Source organism: Salmo trutta, chromosome 15 (assembly GCF_901001165.1).
Source record: "Salmo trutta chromosome 15, fSalTru1.1, whole genome shotgun sequence".
Lineage (NCBI taxonomy): Eukaryota > Metazoa > Chordata > Actinopteri > Salmoniformes > Salmonidae > Salmo > Salmo trutta.
Window position 1 is genome coordinate 22,285,495 of NC_042971.1, and position 19,198 is coordinate 22,304,692.

The window sequence follows — 19,198 nt, forward strand, 5'->3', positions numbered from 1 at the left end:
TTGTTGTTTGGTTATGGTTGTAACGTCCTGGCAACATTCTAAAAATGCTTGACTACTCACAGGCTTTTTGTTGTGAGGAGGTCTGATTTAGGAATTCAACAAAGTCATCTTAAAAGCCACACTCGTGCATCTCTCCCCAGACTCCAAGCCTAATTGCTTTTTGTCTTCTCCCCCCCCCCTCGCTGTTTTTTGTAAGCACGGTTTGAAAAATGATGTGTGTGGTAGCAAATGCTCAAAGCACGTCTACCACAGAGTCTATGGGCCTCGGCAGAAGAGGGTAGTGACCTATTTAAAAAAAAAAATATTATGTTCAGGCCGAATTCTAAACATTCTTGCCACCTCTCTTGATTATTGACCTGCCGTACATTCCCCATTTATCTAATCATACATCATTTTTATCATTAAGAAGTTGAGAGCCTGTGAGGTCTATGAGAAGGGTTTGTGCATGCAGGAACAGTCATGTATGTTTGTTTTTTTAATGTAGGATCCCCTGGGTCATATTTAGTAGGCACCAAATGGAAGAAAATGAACTGAAACGGGGAGGGACTAAATGATCTTATCCGACATGGATGTCGATTAAGGCAGCCCCCCGCACCTCTCTGATTCAGAGGGGTTGAGTTAAACGTGGAAGACACATTTCAGTTGAATGCATTCATTTGTACAATTGACTAGGTACTCCCCTTTCCCAATAAAAAACACTTGTTTTTGTTTTCCATTGCAAAACATTTTGTTACGTTGTGCACTAATGAATACGACCCTGGTTTCCCTCATTACCTTCCTGTCTTCTTTATCCTTTTTTCCCCTTCTGTCTCCTTAGTAGTTGCTCCCTTGCTGTCGTTGCGTCACACTTTGTTTGTGAAACGGGCTCATTACATCTGGGCCTTGTGCTCAATGATACTTTGATGATCAAGTAGCAAGGGACAGCACCAGCCGTCTAGGCTGCAAGCTCAATTCAAACAAACCAATCCTCAGTTCAACTTGACTGGGCCTTGTTCAATAGGCATCAAACAAACAAAATGTCTGAATGCACATTTTCATTATGTCGCATGCCGTAATGAACATAACCCTTGTCACAACTCAAGCACTTTGAGCTACATTCTGTGTATGACATGTGCTGCACAAATAAATATTTCTAAATTAATTAATTGATTATTAATTGTCTCATAGGCGACCACAGTGGAGGACATGGAGGCACGGCTAGACTGTGGCCTGGTCAAGGGCCACGCATACGCAGTGACGGACGTGAAGAAGGTGCGTCTGGGCCAGGGCCTGCTGGCATTCTTCAAGTCAGAGAAGCTCAATATGATCCGCATGAGGAACCCCTGGGGAGAGAAGGAGTGGAGCGGGCCCTGGAGCGACAGGTAAATACACAACACTGCCTCCTCAGGCATGGAAGTGGTACTACACAACCATAGTATTCGAATTAGAGTAGAATGTGTATCCCAATTCATTCTTATTCTAATTCGATGTACACAACACTGCATAATGAAAGCTTCTCCTATTCAGAGTGCCTTTACTGCCTCGAAACGACTAGACCGTGTAGGAGTAATGAGGTGGAGAGAGAGGTGTTCTCCATCTTCTGAAATGGGGAATGTTATGCATGTATGTGTGTGTGTGTGTGTGTGGGGGGGGGGGGGTGATAAATGCCATAAATTAACTGTTGAACATGTGAATGTGTGTGTTTTTAAAAATATATATATTTTAAGAAAAACAACAATATGGAGGGAAAAATAAGGGTAGGCTCTAAATGTTTTACATTTGAGTAATAATGCAGTAGGAGACACAAAAAGTAAAGCCATTACAATGTCATTCCGAGATCTGCAGGGGTGCTGTTAGTACAGTGACTATTATATTGTGGAGTGAATTCCATTAACGCAACTGTTTGGAACTGAGTTAGACGTGTACGAGTCGTATTGTTATACATAAACTTGGTTGAATGGTAAAAAAATTTAAAGAATAATAATACAGTTATTATTTATGAAGGCACACGTGCACATGTTTACACGTTTAAGTCACCTTAAAGTAAAAAAAATATAGAATCCAAAAATATCTAACATAATAAATAAAATAAATCACACGTTCAACAGTTAATTTATGGCATTTATCATGTAATAGGATGGGGAGAAGACTAAGAGCTTCTCTCTTCCTCCTTCTGTTGTGTCCTACTGTTTATCGCTAGGTTGTGTGACACAGCAGAGATTGTAGGGCTCGCTCGTGAAGGCAGCTGAATTATTGAGTAGGTAAAGGAGAGAGATGTTAGTTCTTAAAGGGGAAGTGACTGAGTGGTGTTATTAAAGGAGTCGTCTCCTTTCATTCATATAGTCATAAGAATCCATGTATAATATATCTGGGGTTTGATCACAATTTAATTTTATTGTTTAACTAGTCAACAGCCAGTGGAATCGCGTGGCGCGAAATACAAATACCTCATAAATGCTATAACTTCAATTTCTCAAACATATGACTATTTTACACCATTTTAAAGACAAGACTCTCGTTAATCTAACCACACTGTCCGATTTCAAAAAGGCTTTACAGCGAAAGCAAAACATTAGATTATGTCAGAGTACCCTGCCAAAAATAATCACACAGCCATTTTCAAAGCATGCATATATGTCACAAAAACCAAAACCACAGCTAAATGCGGCACTAACCTTTGATGATCTTCATCAGATGACACTCCTAGGACATTATGTTATACAATACATGCATGTTAGTTAGTTCATATTTATATCAAAAACCAGCTTTTTACATTAGCATGTGATGTTCAGAACTAGCATACCCACCGCAAACTTCCGGTGAATTTACTTAATTACTCACGATTAACGTTCACAAAATACATAACAATTATTTTAAGAATTATAGATACAGAACTCCTTTATGCAATCGCGGTGTCAGATTTTAAAATAGCTTTTCGGCGAAAGCACATTTTGCAATATTCTGAGTAGATATCCCGGCTAGCTAATTTGACACCCACCAAGTTTGGCCCTCACCAAACTCAGATTTACTATAAGAAAAATTTGATTACCGTTGTTGTTCTTCGTCAGAATGCACTCCCAGGACTTCTACTTCAACAACAAATGTTGTTTTGGTTCGAAATAATCCATAGTTATATTGAAATAGCTCCGTTTTGTTCGTGCGTTGAGGTCCCTATCCGCGGGCGCATTTCGTGACAAAAAAATTCAAAATATTCCATTACCGTACTTCGAAGCATGTCAAACGCTGTTTAAAATCAATTTTTATGCGATTTTTCTCGTAAAATAGCAATAATATTCCAACCGGGCGACGTTATATTCATTCATAGACTGAAAGAAAAACATGGAGTCCTCTCGTGGACGCGCACTGCAGTGTCAGTGTTCTCAGCCTGACCATTTACAAAAACTCCTGCTGTTTTTCGCCCAGAGACTGCAGAGACGTCATTCCACTTTCTGGCGCCTTCTGAGAGCCAATGGAAGCCTTAGAAAATGTCACGTTACAGCAGAGATGCTGTATTTTTGATAGAGATGCCCTAGAAGTAGAACAAATTGTCAGACAGGGCACTTCCTGTATGGAATCTTCTCAGGTTTTGGCCTGCCATATGAGTTCTGTTATACTCACAGACACCATTCAAACAGTTTTAGAAACTTTAGAGTGTTTTCTATCCAAATCTACTAATTATATGCATATTCTTGTTTCTGGGCAAGAGTAGTAACCAGATTAAATCAGGGTACTTTTTTATCCGGCCGTGCAAATACTGCCCCCTAGCCCCAACAGGTTTTAATGTGGAAGTTTGTCACAGAGTCCCACAGAAGTTGTGGAACTGGCAGGAATTTCATAGAAACAGAAGAGAGGTTTATTTTCATATGCACGTAGGCACACACACAATTGCTATGTATTGCCGATACCTACAATTCCTACTTCCTGGGGTAAGTCTTCCTGTTTTAATCTATGACTGCTCCTGAGAAAATTGCTGTCCATTGTCATGTGGTGCTGAACTTCGGAATCTCCAATCCAAAGGGTTTTTCAGTGGTGTGTTTGCTCTGTAATTTCCTTTGTATCATACTGTCGAACATGAGGTAATTTCATGTCTGTGCCCCCAGCTCAGAGGAGTGGAAGAAGGTGAGCAAGAGTGAGAGAGAGAAGCTGGGCGTCACCGTGCAGGATGACGGAGAATTCTGGTGAGAGGGACCACAATACACACACACACACACACACACACACACACCATTAAAACATTAGGGGCCATTTACCCACACACAGATTAAGCCTAGGCCTGGACTAAAAAGCATGCTCCGGACTATGCTTTATCTGTATCCGGGAAACCGGCCCTAGTTAATTCATCTGTATTTTATTAACTGATTGAGTGGCACTTTCCTAAATATACCCTCCCTCCCTCTTGCCCTCCCTTCCTCTCCACCCTAGGATGACGTTTGATGACTTCTGCCAGTACTTCACGGACCTGATCCTGTGCCGCCTCATCAACACCTCTTATCTGAGCATCCACAAAACATGGGAGGAGGAAGTGATGAGGGGCTCCTGGGTCCCCCGCCAAGACCCTCTGAGGAACCGCTCTGGAGGATGCATCAACCACAAAGCCACCTTCCTCCAGAACCCACAGGTGGGGTGCATCAGGGTGGAGGATGTGTGGAAGTGGGGAGAGTGTAGGTGGATGGTGGGAGGCTGGGTAGGAGTGTGTTTGTACTGTGTAAGTTTGTATGCGTTTTTCTGTTGGTGTCTCTGCATGTACTGCATATTCTGTATTTGATTTGAGGAGATTGTTCTAATTAGTGTGTTTATGTCTCTCTGCAGTATGTGTTTGATGTGAATAAGGTAGAGGACGAGGTGTTGATCGCCCTGCAGCAGAAGGAGAGGAGAGCCACCACCAAAGAGGGCAAAGGAGATAACCTGGCCATAGGCTTCGACATTCACCGGGTACACACACACAGGCACACACAGAGAGAGATGAAGACACATATCTGTGTATGAAGACACATACACAGATGTTAGCATACACACATACACAGACACACTCAGATGGATACACAGGAAGATGAACACACTCTGTCGCTCCACATTAATCTTTCCTTTTGCCTCTTAACTCTTTACTTGATGGTATTGCCGTCTCTTTACTTCCTTGCTACTCATAACATAGAAGATAAGACATAAGTATCCTGGTTAAGTCCTCGCATGTGCCATCTTTCCACCTCCTATATCTGTCTCCCTGCTTCTGCCTCTATCCTTGCTCTGCCTGATGCCATATCTACCTTGAAAGTCTCGCTTTAAAATGTGACCCTGACGTCATGTCCCCTCCCGTCCTCTAGGTGGAGCTGAACAGAAAGTACCGCATGCACACGGCCCAGCAGAAGGTGGCGGGCTCCATCTACATCAACTCGCGCTGCGTCTTCCTCAGGAAGGAGCTCAAGGAGGGTCGCTATGTCATCATCCCCACGACTTTTGACCCCGGGCAGCAGGGCGACTTTCTGTTGCGGGTCTTCACCGACGTGCCTTCAGACTGCAAGTAAACCAGCCGGCCGACATGCAGACCCACCCCCACCCCCCCCCCCTTCCGTTTAACCTCCTTACCTTTACAAAGGGATAGTTCACTGGGGTCATAGAATTGAATAGAACAGTATTGTTTTGTAGTTCTATGATAGGGATTTCCTCATTTGAATCAGTTAAAATTGATCAAATAACAAACCTAATTTTATAGAAACCCATCAAATTCAACTGGTGTGTATGTTAAAGGGATATTTCATTTTGGTATTTTACGACACTTGGGGTTAAAGTATTTTTTGCATTTTACTACTTACTTCAAAAAAGTGAACGATCCCTTTAACATGCACAACAGTTGAATTGTATGGGTTTCTATAAAAGCTTTTAGCTTTTTGATAAAGTTGAACTGATTCTCTAAGTGGACCCAGAACCCTTTTCACGTCATTTGTCATCCACTGCCATTACTCTCACCAAAATGAATAACACCCATATTCACTTTCTTTCCCCACCCAACAGAGAGTTGAACCTAGATGAGCCCCCACAGACGTGTTGGACGGGCATGTGTGGTTACCCCCAGCTGGTCACCCAGGTCCACGTTCTGAGTGCTGAGGGACTCCAGGGCCAGGACTCTAATGGAGGTAAGCTAGTAAGGCTGCAGTAGGAAATAGTAGGCCTACAGTAAAGTAAGCTACAGTACGCACCCATGTCGAAGGGAGGCTTTGGGAGCTGACTTGCATAGACTATTTTCACACGACCTATACTAGGATGGCCCAGTTATATCTCCACCATTGTTACTGGACCATGCTGGAAAGGATGGGGGATATTTGGAGGGGAAAGGTTATGGTCGACACACTCTTCTGCCGATGGGTAACTTGAGTTTAAGTGTGTACTGCACATTTTGTGCGAGTGTGTATGTGTTTTTCCGTGCCCCAGCATGTGTTGCAAGGTGAACTCTTCTGGTCATACACAGAGCTGCACTGTCTCATTCCCAACAAGAAGAGGCACCCGTTCAAAACACAAGGAGGTACATCAGCATCCCCTAGTGGCTAGCGGCTTAGCTACAACTAGACATATTGCACAGTAATAGTCCAATAGGCTTTGGCTCAGCCCAGAAACAGCCCCTAGCCCCTAAACCCCTTCAAACTCAACTCTGGACCTCAAAGCCAGTTCCACTACATTTTTACATTGTTCCCCTCTAATCAGGAAATGATTTAGACCTGGGACACCAGGTGTGTTCAATTAATTATCAGGTAGAACAGAAAACCAGCAGGCTCTGGACTTTGTCGGGCAAGAGTTGAATACCCATGTCCTAACCCTTAACCCCTAGCTTCATGTAGATCGAAGAGGATTGGATAGATATAAGCAAAATGGTAGTAGTTCCACAAAGGGCTAGGTTTAGGAATACTTTTTTCCATATGGCTGAAACCTATCCCCTCCCTTTCAGATTTATAGTCTTCAATAGTTCCTTCTCCCCATATCCTCTACCTACCTAGTAGCACAAGCAACTAAAGCCCTTCTCTACCTACCTGTCAGAGACCTGTCCGCTTGCTGGTTGGTCTGATGGCCAGATAAGGATTGGCTTCATTTAGACCAAGAGTTGGTTTTGGCCTGCATAGTTGAGTACACATGAACACACACACACGTTTACACTTCCCATGCCGATACAGAGATTGACAGCTGTCCCTCATCCTTCCTTCCATCTCCCTCCCAGCCTCGGACCCGTACGTCATCATCACCTGTGAGGGGGAGAGGGTGCGCTCCCCGGTGCACAAGGACACGCGGAGCCCCAACTTCGATGTCAAAGGCCTGTTCTACCGCAAGAAACCCAAGGAAAGCATCCACATTGAGGTGAGCACAGACTGAGAGGAGGAAATCTTTTTTTTGTGTGTTCATACAGTATGTATCCCTCTATCTCTTGAATATGTTTTATTCTAACTTTTTGAAAATCACTTTTCCTATGCTTCCTCTCTCCCCCCTCTCTCCCTCTTTTTCTCTTTCCTCTCTGCTCTCCTTGGACCTTGGGCCATACCATAATAGATCTACAATAAGAACGTCATTGTGGATACCTTCCTGGGTCAGGTGACCCTGTCCAGTGACCCAAACGACCGGCAGGAGCAGCACACGCTCCACCTGCGCGACAAGGGCAATCGCCAAGACAACGACCTCCCGGGCACGGTCACCGTGCGCCTCATCACCTGCATCACACTCATCAACATATGACGTCACAACCACCGCCGTCGCCGCTCTCGCCGTGGAATGTCGAAGGAGCTTGACCTTTGTCATCTTGACGACCTTTCGCCCCCCCTAAACCGAGCATGTCAGTTAAACGGTTAATCCCCCCCCACCCCTGCTCCACCCAACCCAACACCCCCCTCAACATATACAGACACAGCTTTCTTTCTTTCTGACTCTTTCTCTCACTCTCACTGTTACACACACACACACACACACACAAACACACAGGCCGTGTCTGAGTTCCAAATAGTAGGCTGATTGGGTATGCGAAAATATAAAGTTTTATAGTATGTGAAATATTGAACATTTTGTTTGCTTGAAATGCCAGGATGTCATACTCCATTTAATCTTTCCATCTAGTAGAATTCACTGCACACTATTGAGGAAGAGAAGTGTCTTTTCAGACCCACCTAGGTGTGACAACAGCCGATAAACTGCTGATAATCAGCTACCAAAATGAATGAATGGTGGGAAACAAAGCGTTGTGCTTTAGATGACACATTCTCATTATGGGTGAGCCTGGTATGTTGATATTTGAAGCTTACTGCAGAAATATACTAAACAGTACATTCTAAATAGTATGAAGTATGATTAGTACACAGTATGTATATCGTTTTAGTAAGTAGTAGGCAAGACTACTCCCTCTACATGCCTTCAACTCTCACACACACACACACACACACACACACACACACACACACACACACACACACTTTTAACATGCTCCTGCACCCCTCATGCATCTGCCAGTGTCTCTAAGGGCTATACATCGCCTTAAGGCTGAGTGGGTCTCTTTAGGAGCCTGTGACCAGCCATATGTCGGGTGGGAGGGGGGGTCATTGTATTGGGTGGTATAGTGGGTGTAGCCTTGCCTCCTCCCCCTTCCATCACAGCTATCCCCCTTTCCTCTTCCTCCTCCCACTCCCATCCCCTCGGACTACGCTACCCTTCGCTTCTACAGGTTGCCATGGACAAAATCGAGTTTAGCACGGCAAAAACATTATCTGCCTGCATTGCACACACCCCATTCCCCCTTTACACACAAATGTTTTATTTAATTTTTATTTAACCTTTATTTAACTTTATTTAACTTAGCTTAGCAACCGGCACTTTTGATATGCCCCAGTGGAGTGACTGTGGAGCTCCGCCTGCCATATTCAAGTGCTTTACGGGACCAAAGACGGACCAGGCCCTCCCTCCCTCTCTTTTTTGCCGGCGGCAGTCGCCACTGTGCCACGTCAGTCGGTCATCTCTACGGCAACGCCACTGCCTGACGCTTCCTGAGTCATGGGACTCCTGTCAATTGACCTGAATCGCGTAAATCATGTGACCTGAGAGACAGCAGCTGTTGTGTGTGTGTGTGTGTGTGTGTGTGTGTGTGTGTGTGTGTGTGTGTGTGTGTGTGTGTGTGTGTGTGTGTGTGTGTGTGTGCATGCATTCGTACGTACGTGTTATGCCTGCGCCTTTGAACATCATGCACCTCGCCTGGCTCTGACAGGCTCACGGACATGGCTGGATGGAGGGATGAGCGGAAGAAGAGAGAGTGGACGGAGAGAAGAGGCAGGAAATCCGTCAGTCGACTCCTGCCAAAAACAACGTGCCATAGCCTTGTTCCTGGCTCTGACTCTGTTGTGACTCGATACCACTATTCCCGACCGGAACACAGTTTGGATTAGCATCGTTTTAAACTATTTGAAATGGTAGTGTGAAAAGTGTAGGTTTTTGTCTTGCCAAGACAGAGACTATCACATCATTCAGAACCATCACTGTTACAGTCCCCAAAACCGTTAGCATCTCTTCTCACATAGATCATGTCGCACTTTCTCTTTTGACCTGCTTTCCACAGGCTATTTATCTCAATCTTTGACAGTGGCGAGCGTTGGAGACAGAAGATATACAAGGAGATACAAGCCCCAAACGCTATGTTGTCATGTCGAGTATCTTTTCAGAAGTGCAATATGATTGCAGAGACGTTTCTAGAGCAGGATCTGACGTGGGATCCCACGTACGTTAAGAATCACTCCAGAGACATTTATTTGTTGAATGTAATGCGGAGAGCATCGACCGACCAATCTCTCTCTTTATCGAACCATCAGTTCCCTTTTACTTGTTTATGTGCTTGTTTCAGCGCCTTTTTCTTTTTTGCATTACTCGAACAACAATGGCATTTATTGCATTTTATTTATTTATTGTATTATTGTTTGTATATTTATTAATGCGTTTAATGAATTAATGTGTCTTGCATAGATAATTTTTAATGATATGTACATGGCCTTGTATTGTTCTTCTATTGTTACTATTCTATATTTCTTTATTCTTTCCATCTTCAGTGTGGGGAAACAAATGGTGGTGTTTAAGAATCAGCATGTTTACACTATTGCACATCATATCAATGCCATATCAATATGTTTTAAAAGGGTCACTTTAAAGGTACTGATCAGTGACATCCACCACTCATAACAATATGTTTTTACTATTGACTATCGTTCGTTGCTTCAAATGACGAAAATGCCATTCAAGTGCTGCGTGACATATGTATTTCCTTCTATGTTGTTCAGTTGCAGACTAAGACAGAGAGACTAAACTGGTTGCTAAAAAAAACAACTCTGAAAGGGATAGTTCATGCGAAATCTATTTTTGTGTCGAATTACCCTTACCTTGAGTTGTGTCTGAAGGCCCATAGCGACAGAATCTGCCAGTAGTTAGCATAATTAGAAGCGTCCAGATTCATTCATGTAAACAGCGGTGCCGATATTGACAGAGCTGCTTTGCAAGCCGAAACTTCAAACTGTCTTGTTATAAGGCAATATGTTATACTCGCAGTCAGCGCTCCAATTCAATGTGGTTGAGGTCAGGGCTCTGTGCAGGCCAGTCAAGTTTTTCCACACCGATCTCGACAAACCCTTTCTGTGTGGACCTCGCTTTGTGCACAGGGGCATTGTCATGTTTGAAACAGGAAAGGGGCTTCCCCAAACTGTTGCCACAAAGTTGTAAGCACAGAATCGTCTAGAATGTCATTGTATGCTGTACCGTTAAGATTTCACTGGAACTAAGGGGCCTAGCCAGACCATTATTCCTCCTCCACCAAAGTTTACAGTTGGCACTATGCATTCGGGCAGGTAGCGTTCTACTGGCATCCGTCAAGCCTGTAGCTAACAGGGAAGAAATCCGAGCGCGAATGTGAACCATAGGCGTGAACAATGGCGGCATCCATTGTTTTGAGTACATTGCTAGAAAGGACAAAAGGAAATGTATTGTAGTGTCAGAAGATGGCAGCATGTGTGGGACAGAGATTAAAGAGAACACCCAAAAAACCTCAAAGTTCATCTGAACTGTGCCCACAAAGAATCATACAATTTCATTATAAAGCCAGCCACCGGCTATTAGTAGCTGCTCATCAACTGCAACCAACTTTAGCAGTTATCATGAAAAGAATAGAAAGATCAGAACCTAAAAAAAGAGAAGAAGCACTTGTTCATTTATTCATCCAGTCTGGCAAGTCCAGGAGCCTTCAGATAATTCAACCAAACACCTGATCCCAAATGTAAAACCTGGCGCTGCTAGAGTAAACCGTTTGATTGCTTTGCAAATGGATACAGCAACCCAGAAAATTAAGGAGATTCTGAAAGAGGCATGGAAAAATAACCGAGTGTAGACGGATGGAGCAAGAAAGGAATGACTACTTCATTTATGGGTATATCAGCCTGCTTCTATCACCCCCTCCTCCAACAAGGCACAGCATGCGTCGCTCAACCTCCATCGGATTTAGCATCCATACACAGGAGAGGTAATTGACCGCAAGTGACATACCAGAGGAGAAGATCCTACTTGTCGTAACTGACAACGGGGCGAACATAGTCAAGGCTATCAAGCTATTACAGAACAGGCAAGAGAATGATCAACAACAACCAGAGCTGGCCGTAGCTTTGAACGGTGCGGTGGAAATGTCTGAATCTGAGTTAGACACAGACGATCATCCTTTTAAATCCAAGTCACATTAAGATTGATTTATAATTTAAACCTAAACAAACCTATGACCTGACCCATCACCTTATGTATTATTGTCCCCCAGTGACAAGAAGTGACATCCCCACCAAGAATACAAACTGTAGGCCTGCCACGCATGCATAATGCTACTTTCTGTCCCAAACACACACATTTTTAAATTGAAATTAAATAGAAATGATTTTATGAAACTCAAAGTAAATAAAAAATAGTACATCGTCTGAAGACTAGATGAAATTAAACTGAATTTTAAATAAAAATCTAAAAACGAAAAAACAAAATCACAACTATAATAACCTAGATGTTTTGTCTCGATGAAGGAAATGTTCAAGTTACTCATAATGGCTGTAATTTAGTCAGGATCATTTTGAGATGATAATTAAGTGATAATGCCTGAGAAGCCGGTGTTTGGGGCATATATTGGCACGGGTGTTGTTAGGCCCGAGACGAAGTCGAGCCTCAAGATCACCCCCCAGAAGCCAACATTCTGTTTGTCCTCTAAGTAAAGTGTTACAGAGAATATAACACTATGGAGAGTAGGGTCATGGTTAAGGTAAAGGAAATAGAGTGCCATAGAGCGCATGCAGGTGTCGCAGGGTTAAAATACATCAAACCAAGCAAATTCATCTTTCATGCCAGGGGAAGAAGAGGTCCTCTTGTCAATAAGGGGAAAGGTTGGTTTTCTGTTGCCAGGATGTAGCAATGTGTGTCCATTCAGCCAGACTGGTGCTCGGCTCTACTCTGACCAGGGGCTCCCGTGGTGGGCAGGCTGGCAGGTTAGCAGCAGCAGCCATTTTAGTTATTTATACGACTCAGTTTCACAATCTTGTTGTGACCCCCACAGACAAACAATGTCTTCAGTTAGGTAGTTTGCCCAAGTCCTTATCGTTAGCTATTGCTAGTGGTATAGGAGCTTTTGGGCGTTTTGCAGCTTCTGTTCTGACCATATCTGAACCAATAATAGTCACCAGGACCAAGGGGTTGTATCACATGTGGTAGACCATCGCTCGTCTTTATAACTCAATGAAAATATGTGCCACAACGGTGCCAAAATGGATGGGAGGAAAAGACCATTGTACTGCAGACTACTGTGTTTTGTTGGTTAAGGTTCTACAGTAAATTAGCTTTGTTTGCCACTCTGGTGGACATCCAATAACTAGTTAAACATTGTGGGAATTGTCAAGCCTTTCTCATTCCAATATGCTTTTTTTGTGTCTTTGTCAAAAACATATGCTGGTTGAGATCTCATTGTGTTAACATTGCACATTCTTGTCATTTGCCAGAAGCATCACTTACTCAAGGTGCGATTGGTTTACCCTTGGTGAGCGGAGTGTCAATTCGGTGATCTGATTTTTCTGTCTCTGTGTATATTTTCTGATGGTCCATGCCAAATGTTTTAAGGACACAAAACGCATAAGAATGTTCAGAACTTTGGCCAGTTTTATATCAAACCAATAACACCAATGCATGAAGCAAATTACTTCAAATCAGCTCGCAGTTTGATTTTCAAAGATATGATATTTTTATTCAAAGTGTTGTGAACAGTGTTACTACTTTCATATATTGAAGGCTTATGTTGCATACTTGCATGTATTTTACAGATTCTGAACCTTTGAATTGAGCATCCCGAACAGTATGTACTGTATATGAAAAGTGGCAGCAACCAAAGTGTTTGTCCACTACTGCAGAACTCCCACTGGAAGAGATTGTTAGGCACCTTTCAAGGATAGGATCATTACACCCTTACTTTCATCATTACCCCCTCCGTTTCAGAAAACATGTCAAGTCCTGCGTCTTACAGGACACACTTTCGAAAGCCACGATCACTATCCCACTTCTGACGTCAGTGTGATAAACGTGGAGTCTGTAGTGGTCTGTAGTGAGCTGGGAACACCAGTTGCCTAGCCTAAAGATTAACACCCTATCCACAATTACAATAGGGCTATCCCAGTTGGGAGGGATTGTACTGTGCTTATCAAGTCCAGGGTCATTACAGTATATTCCTGACATTTCAGACGCAAGAGCGTATAATAGTTGAGAGACATTTTAAAGCAATGGTCCGCAAGAATACTTGTCAGATACTTATCCAGTTAAATTTGAAAGCAAAAAAAAAAATGTTAGAGATGGACAACATGAAAAATGTGAGGAATACCGAAAATAAGTGATTGCGGAGAGTCTTTGTATTGTGTTTACGATTTATTTGGAATATGTGTTTTTGTTAAAGCCTGTGTAATGGCCAAATAGTACTTTCTATGTTTGAGTTGAACACAGACATCATCATGGTGCAATGATTTACGTATGTTAGCTCGTTTAACCTCGGAGCTACCTTGAGTTTGTTAGCCTGCATACCGCTGCATGTGAACTTTAAAGGACATTGGTCATGAAACTTCATTCATGTTTATGCTAGGTGTTACGTCATCTTTACGATAGCATTATGTAGATTGTATGACATTGCTCACTCAAATTTGCCAAGTCATTAGACACCTGTGGTGACCATGTTTCCAAAATGGCGTCTGATACGTTCGACGAATGAGCTTGTGATTCTCTTGTACTTTTCTGCGGATGTTTATTAACTCGAGACTGGAATATACTGCATGGTGACACTTATAGAAGATACTAAGGTCTTTATAACGAGTAGCCTATCTTTTATCAATATTTTATACTCTTGTTAATTTTATATATCCAATTAACCTTGTGTTCTCTACGCTTAACACTGATATGTTTACTGATAGCTAGATATCAGAAGGCTGTATCTTATGTACTGTATGCTTATCTGTGTGTTCTTACGTTGTCTTTTTTTGTTACCGTGCATGTTTGTTTGATTTGATTATCGGTTACACTGTGGTTATTTTATAGTTATGATCTGGAAATCATTTATTTTCATTTTGTATTTTATGTCAACTTGTGGCATGACTTTCAAATAAAACATTAAACCTGATTTATTTTCAATTTGATCTGTCAGAAATGGCTGCCAGTGTGTGGTCCTGGGTTGGGGTCAAGTCCATTCAATTCAGGAAGTAAATTGAATCTAACCTTGGTGTAGTCACGTCTGTCTCGTTATACGGTTAGTAGTTAAGTCGTTTAAAAACACAAGACCCTCAGTCTTCAAATGGCATTATCAACTGGCACATACACAGTCCCCAAATCCACCCTATTCATAAGCCAGGAATTGCACAACTGTGTTAACCCTCCTTCTCCTCCTTATACATAGTGAAGTCCAAAATTATTGACACCCTTGCACATTTTTATCAAGGGTGTCAATCATTTCAGACCCCACTGTAACTTGTCTTCAAAAAGTATTCATACCCCTTGAATTATTCCACATTTTGTTTTTACAGCCTGAATTCAAAATGGATTAAATATTTTTTTTTCTAAGCCATCTTCACAAAATACCCCATAATGACAAAGTGATCAAAAAAATTGAAAAATTAATTAAAATTAATTAGAGAAGTATCTAATTTACGTAAGTATTCACACCCCTGAGTCAATCATTTGTAGAAGCACCTTTTGGCCGCGATTACAGCTTTGAGTGGTCTTGGGTATTACTGTATCGGCTTTGCACATATGGATTTGGGAATTTTCTCCCATTCTTTCTTTGCAGATTTTCTCAAGATCTGTTAAGTTAGATGGTGAGCGGCAGTGAACAGCGATCTTCAGGTCTTCCACAGATTTAAAATGGAATTCAAGTCTGGGCTTTGGCTGGGCCACTCAATAACTTTCACATTCTTGTTCTGAAGGCATTCCAGCATTGCTTTTGCTGTCTGCTTGAGGTCATTGTCCTGTTGGAACGTAAATCTCCCCCCCCCCTCCCCCAGTCTAAGGTCATTTAAACTCTAAAGCAGGTTCTCATCAAGGATTTGTCTGTATTTGACTCATTGCTCATTGATTCATTGCTCTTGCTAACCTTACCATTCTCCCAGTCCCTGTTGCTGAAAAGCATCCCCATAGCATGATGATGCCACTACCATGCTTTACATTAAGGATATTGCTAGACTGGTGATGAGCTGTGCCTGGTTTTCTCCAGACATGGCGCTTTGCATTTAGGCCAAAGAGTAACATTTTGGTCTCATCAGACCATTGCCTTACGCTCAGTCTTTCATGCACCTTTTTGCAAACTCCAGACGTGCTGTCATGTGCCTTTTTCTCAGGAGTGGCTTTCATCTGGCCACTCTCCCACAATGCCCAGAATGGTGACGTGCTGTAGAGACTGTGGTCCTTCTGGCAGGTTCTCCCATCTCAGCTAAGGCACTCAGTAGTTTTGTCAGATTCGTCATTTGGTTCTTGGTCACCTCCCTGACTAAGGTCCTTCTTGCCTAGTTGCTCAGTTTGGTCAGACGGCCAGCTCTAGGAAGAGTCTTTTTCTTGTCATATCCAATTACGACCTTGTCTCATCGCTGCAACTCCCCAACAGGGTCGGGAGAGGCGAAGGTCGATTCATGCCTCCTCTGAAACATGACCCGCCAAACCGCGCTCCTTAACACCTGCCCGCTTAACCCGGAAGCCAGCTGCACCAATGTGTCGGAGGAAACACCGTTTAACTGAAGACCGAAGTCAGCCTGCAGGTGCCCAGCCTGCCACAAGGAGTCGCTAGAGTGTGATGAGCCAAGTAAAGTCCCCCCGGCCTAACCCGGCCAACGCTGGGCCAATGATGTGCCGCCCAATGGGACAAACCCGGATCTGTGTTACAGCCTTATTCTAAAATTGATTACATTGCTTTTTTTCTTCCGACATCAATCTACACACAATACCCCATAATGATGAAGCAAAAACTGGTTTTTAGAATGTTTAAATATAACATTTACATAAGTATTCAGATCCTTTAATCAGTATTTTGAAGCATCTTTGAAGGCGATAACAGCCTTGAGTATTCTTGGGTATGATGCTACATGCATGGCACACGTGTATTTGGGGAGTTTCTCCCATTCCTCTCTGTAGATCCTCTCCAGCTCTGTTGGATGGGTTGAATGGGGAGCGTCGCTGTATAGCTATTTTCAGGTCTCTCCAGAGATGTTCGATCGGGTTCAAGTCCGGGCTATGGCAGGGTCACTCAAGGACAGTCAGATACGTGTCCCGAAGCCACTCCTTTGTGCTTGGGGTCGTTGTCCTGTTGGAAGGTGAATCTTCACCCCAGTCTGTGGTCCTGAGCGCTCTGGAGCAGGTTTTCATCAAGGATCTCTCTGTACTTTGCTCGTTCATCTTTCCCTCAATCATGCCAGTCTCCCAGTCCCTGCACTTGAAAAACATCCCCACAGCATGATGTTGCCATCACCATGCTTCACCGTAGGGTTGGTATAGGCCAGGTGATGAGCGGTGCCTGGTTTCTCCAGATGTGACACTTGGCATTCAGGCCAAAGTTCAATCTTGGTTTCATCAGACCAGAGAATCTTGTTTCTCATGGTCGGAGAGTCCTTTAGGTGCCTTTTGGCGAACTCCAAGCAGGCTGTCATGTGCCTTTTACTGAGTGGCTTCCGTCTGGCCACTCTACCATAACGGCCTGATTGGTGGAGTGCTGCAGAGAGGGTTGTCCTACTGGAAGGTTCTCCCATCTCCACAGAGGAACTCTGGAGGTCTGTCAGAGTAACCATCAGATTCTTGGTCACCTCCCTGACCAAGGCCCTTCTTGGCCGGGCGGCCAGCTCTAGGAAGAGTCTTGGTGGTTCCAAACTTCTTCCATTTAAGAATGATGGAGGCCACTTTTGGGGACCTTCAATGCTGCAGATTTTCTTTTGTACCCTTCCCCAGATCTGTGCCTCGACTCAATCCTATCTCAGAGGCCTTCTACGGACAATTCCTTTTATCTCATAGCTTGGTTTTTGCTTTGACATGCACTGTCAACTGTGGGACTTTATATAGACAGGTGTGTGGCTTTCCAAATCATGTCCAATACATTTAATTTACCACAGGTGGACTCCTATCAAGTTGAAACATCTCAAGGATGATCAATGGAAACAGGATGCACCGGAGTTCAATTTGGAGTGTCATAGCAAAGGGGTGTGAATACTTACAATACCAGTCAAAACTTTAGACACACCTACTCATTCCAGGGTTTTTCTTAATCTTTACTATTTTCTGCATTGTAGAATAATAGTGAAGACTGTCACGAACCGGCTCGAAGTCTGTAACAAAAAGGGAGACAACGTGGAGATAAGGAATAACAAAATATATTTATTAACTGAAGTAAACTAAATACAATTAACAATGGTGTGTAGTCAGTAATCAGTAGTGTAAGTAAGTGTTTGCGTGCATAAACGTGATAATGAGGGGTATTTAAAGGTGCCAAAGCAAACAAACAAAAGGCCACAAAAATGCCACAACCAAAATCTATCAGTGTGTCTGCATGGAGAGAGTCTCCTCAATGAATGGGGAAGAGGTGTATTTATCCTGGGATACACCCGGGCCAAGGTGTGTCCCATGTCGCTGACAACCCTCGCAGCTCCGCCCACCGACATCCTGTTAAGGAAAACAAGAGCAAAGAGAAAGATTACGGCAAACATAGTGGGAGAGTCGTCATCAGACATCAAAACTATGAAATAACACATATATAATCATGGAGTAACCAAAAAAGTGTTAAACAAATCAAAATATACTTTATATTTGAGATTCTTCAAAGTAGCCACCCTTTGCCTTGATGAAAGCTTTGCACACTCTTGGCATTCTCTCAACCAGCTTTATGAGGTAGTCACCTGGAATGCATTTCAATTAACAGGTGTGCCTTGTTAAAAGTTAATTTGTGGAATTTCTTTCCTTCTTAATGCGTTTGAACCAATCAGTTGTATTGTGAATAGGTACAGTAGGGGTGGTATACAGAAGATAGCCCTATTTGGTAATTGACCAAGTCCATATTATGGCATGAATAGCTCAAATAAGCAAAGAGAAATTACAGTCCATCATTACTTTAAGACATAAAGATCAGTCAGTCCAGAAAATTTCAAGAACTTTGACAGTTTCTTCAAGTGCAGTTGCAAAAACCATCAAGCGCTATGATGAAAATGGCTCTCATGAGGACCGCCACAGGAAAGGAAGACCCAGACTCTAATTCTGCTGCAGAGGATAAGTTCATTAGAGTTAGCAGCCTCAGATTGCAGCCCAAATAAATGCTTCACAGAGTTCAAGTAACAGACACATCTCAACATCAACTGTTTGGAGGAGACTGCGTGAATCAGGCCTTCATGGTAGAACTTCTGCTTAGAAACCACTACTAAAGGACACCAATACGAAGAAGAGACTTGCTTGGGCCAAGGAACACAAGCAATGGACATTAGACCAGTGGAAATCTGTCCTTTGGTCTGTTGAGTCCAAATTTGAGATTTTTGGTTTCAACCGCAGTGTCTTTGTGAGATGTAGAGTAGGTGAACGGATGATGTCCGCATGCATGGTTCCCACCGTGAAGCATGGAGGAGGTGGTGTGATGTTGAGAGGGTTCATTGCTGGTGACACTGTCAGTGATTTATTTAGAGGCACACTTAACCAGCATGGCTACCACAGC

General features: G+C 43.0%; 1 protein-coding gene across 1 annotated transcript in view; it reads left to right on the top strand.

The window, feature by feature from the left end:
• LOC115148628 (calpain-5-like) overlaps nt 1-10,617 on the top strand; it is a 55,185-nt gene extending 44,568 nt beyond the window's left edge. The window contains exons 6-13 of the mRNA XM_029690695.1: nt 1,168-1,361; nt 4,080-4,157; nt 4,402-4,597; nt 4,789-4,911; nt 5,301-5,497; nt 5,989-6,110; nt 7,184-7,320; nt 7,510-10,617. Of these exons, the coding sequence (XP_029546555.1) occupies nt 1,168-1,361; nt 4,080-4,157; nt 4,402-4,597; nt 4,789-4,911; nt 5,301-5,497; nt 5,989-6,110; nt 7,184-7,320; nt 7,510-7,692 (1,230 nt within the window). The 3' untranslated portion in view covers nt 7,693-10,617. The remainder of the gene's footprint in view (nt 1-1,167; nt 1,362-4,079; nt 4,158-4,401; nt 4,598-4,788; nt 4,912-5,300; nt 5,498-5,988; nt 6,111-7,183; nt 7,321-7,509) is intronic.
• Nucleotides 10,618-19,198: the final 8,581 nt, after the last annotated feature.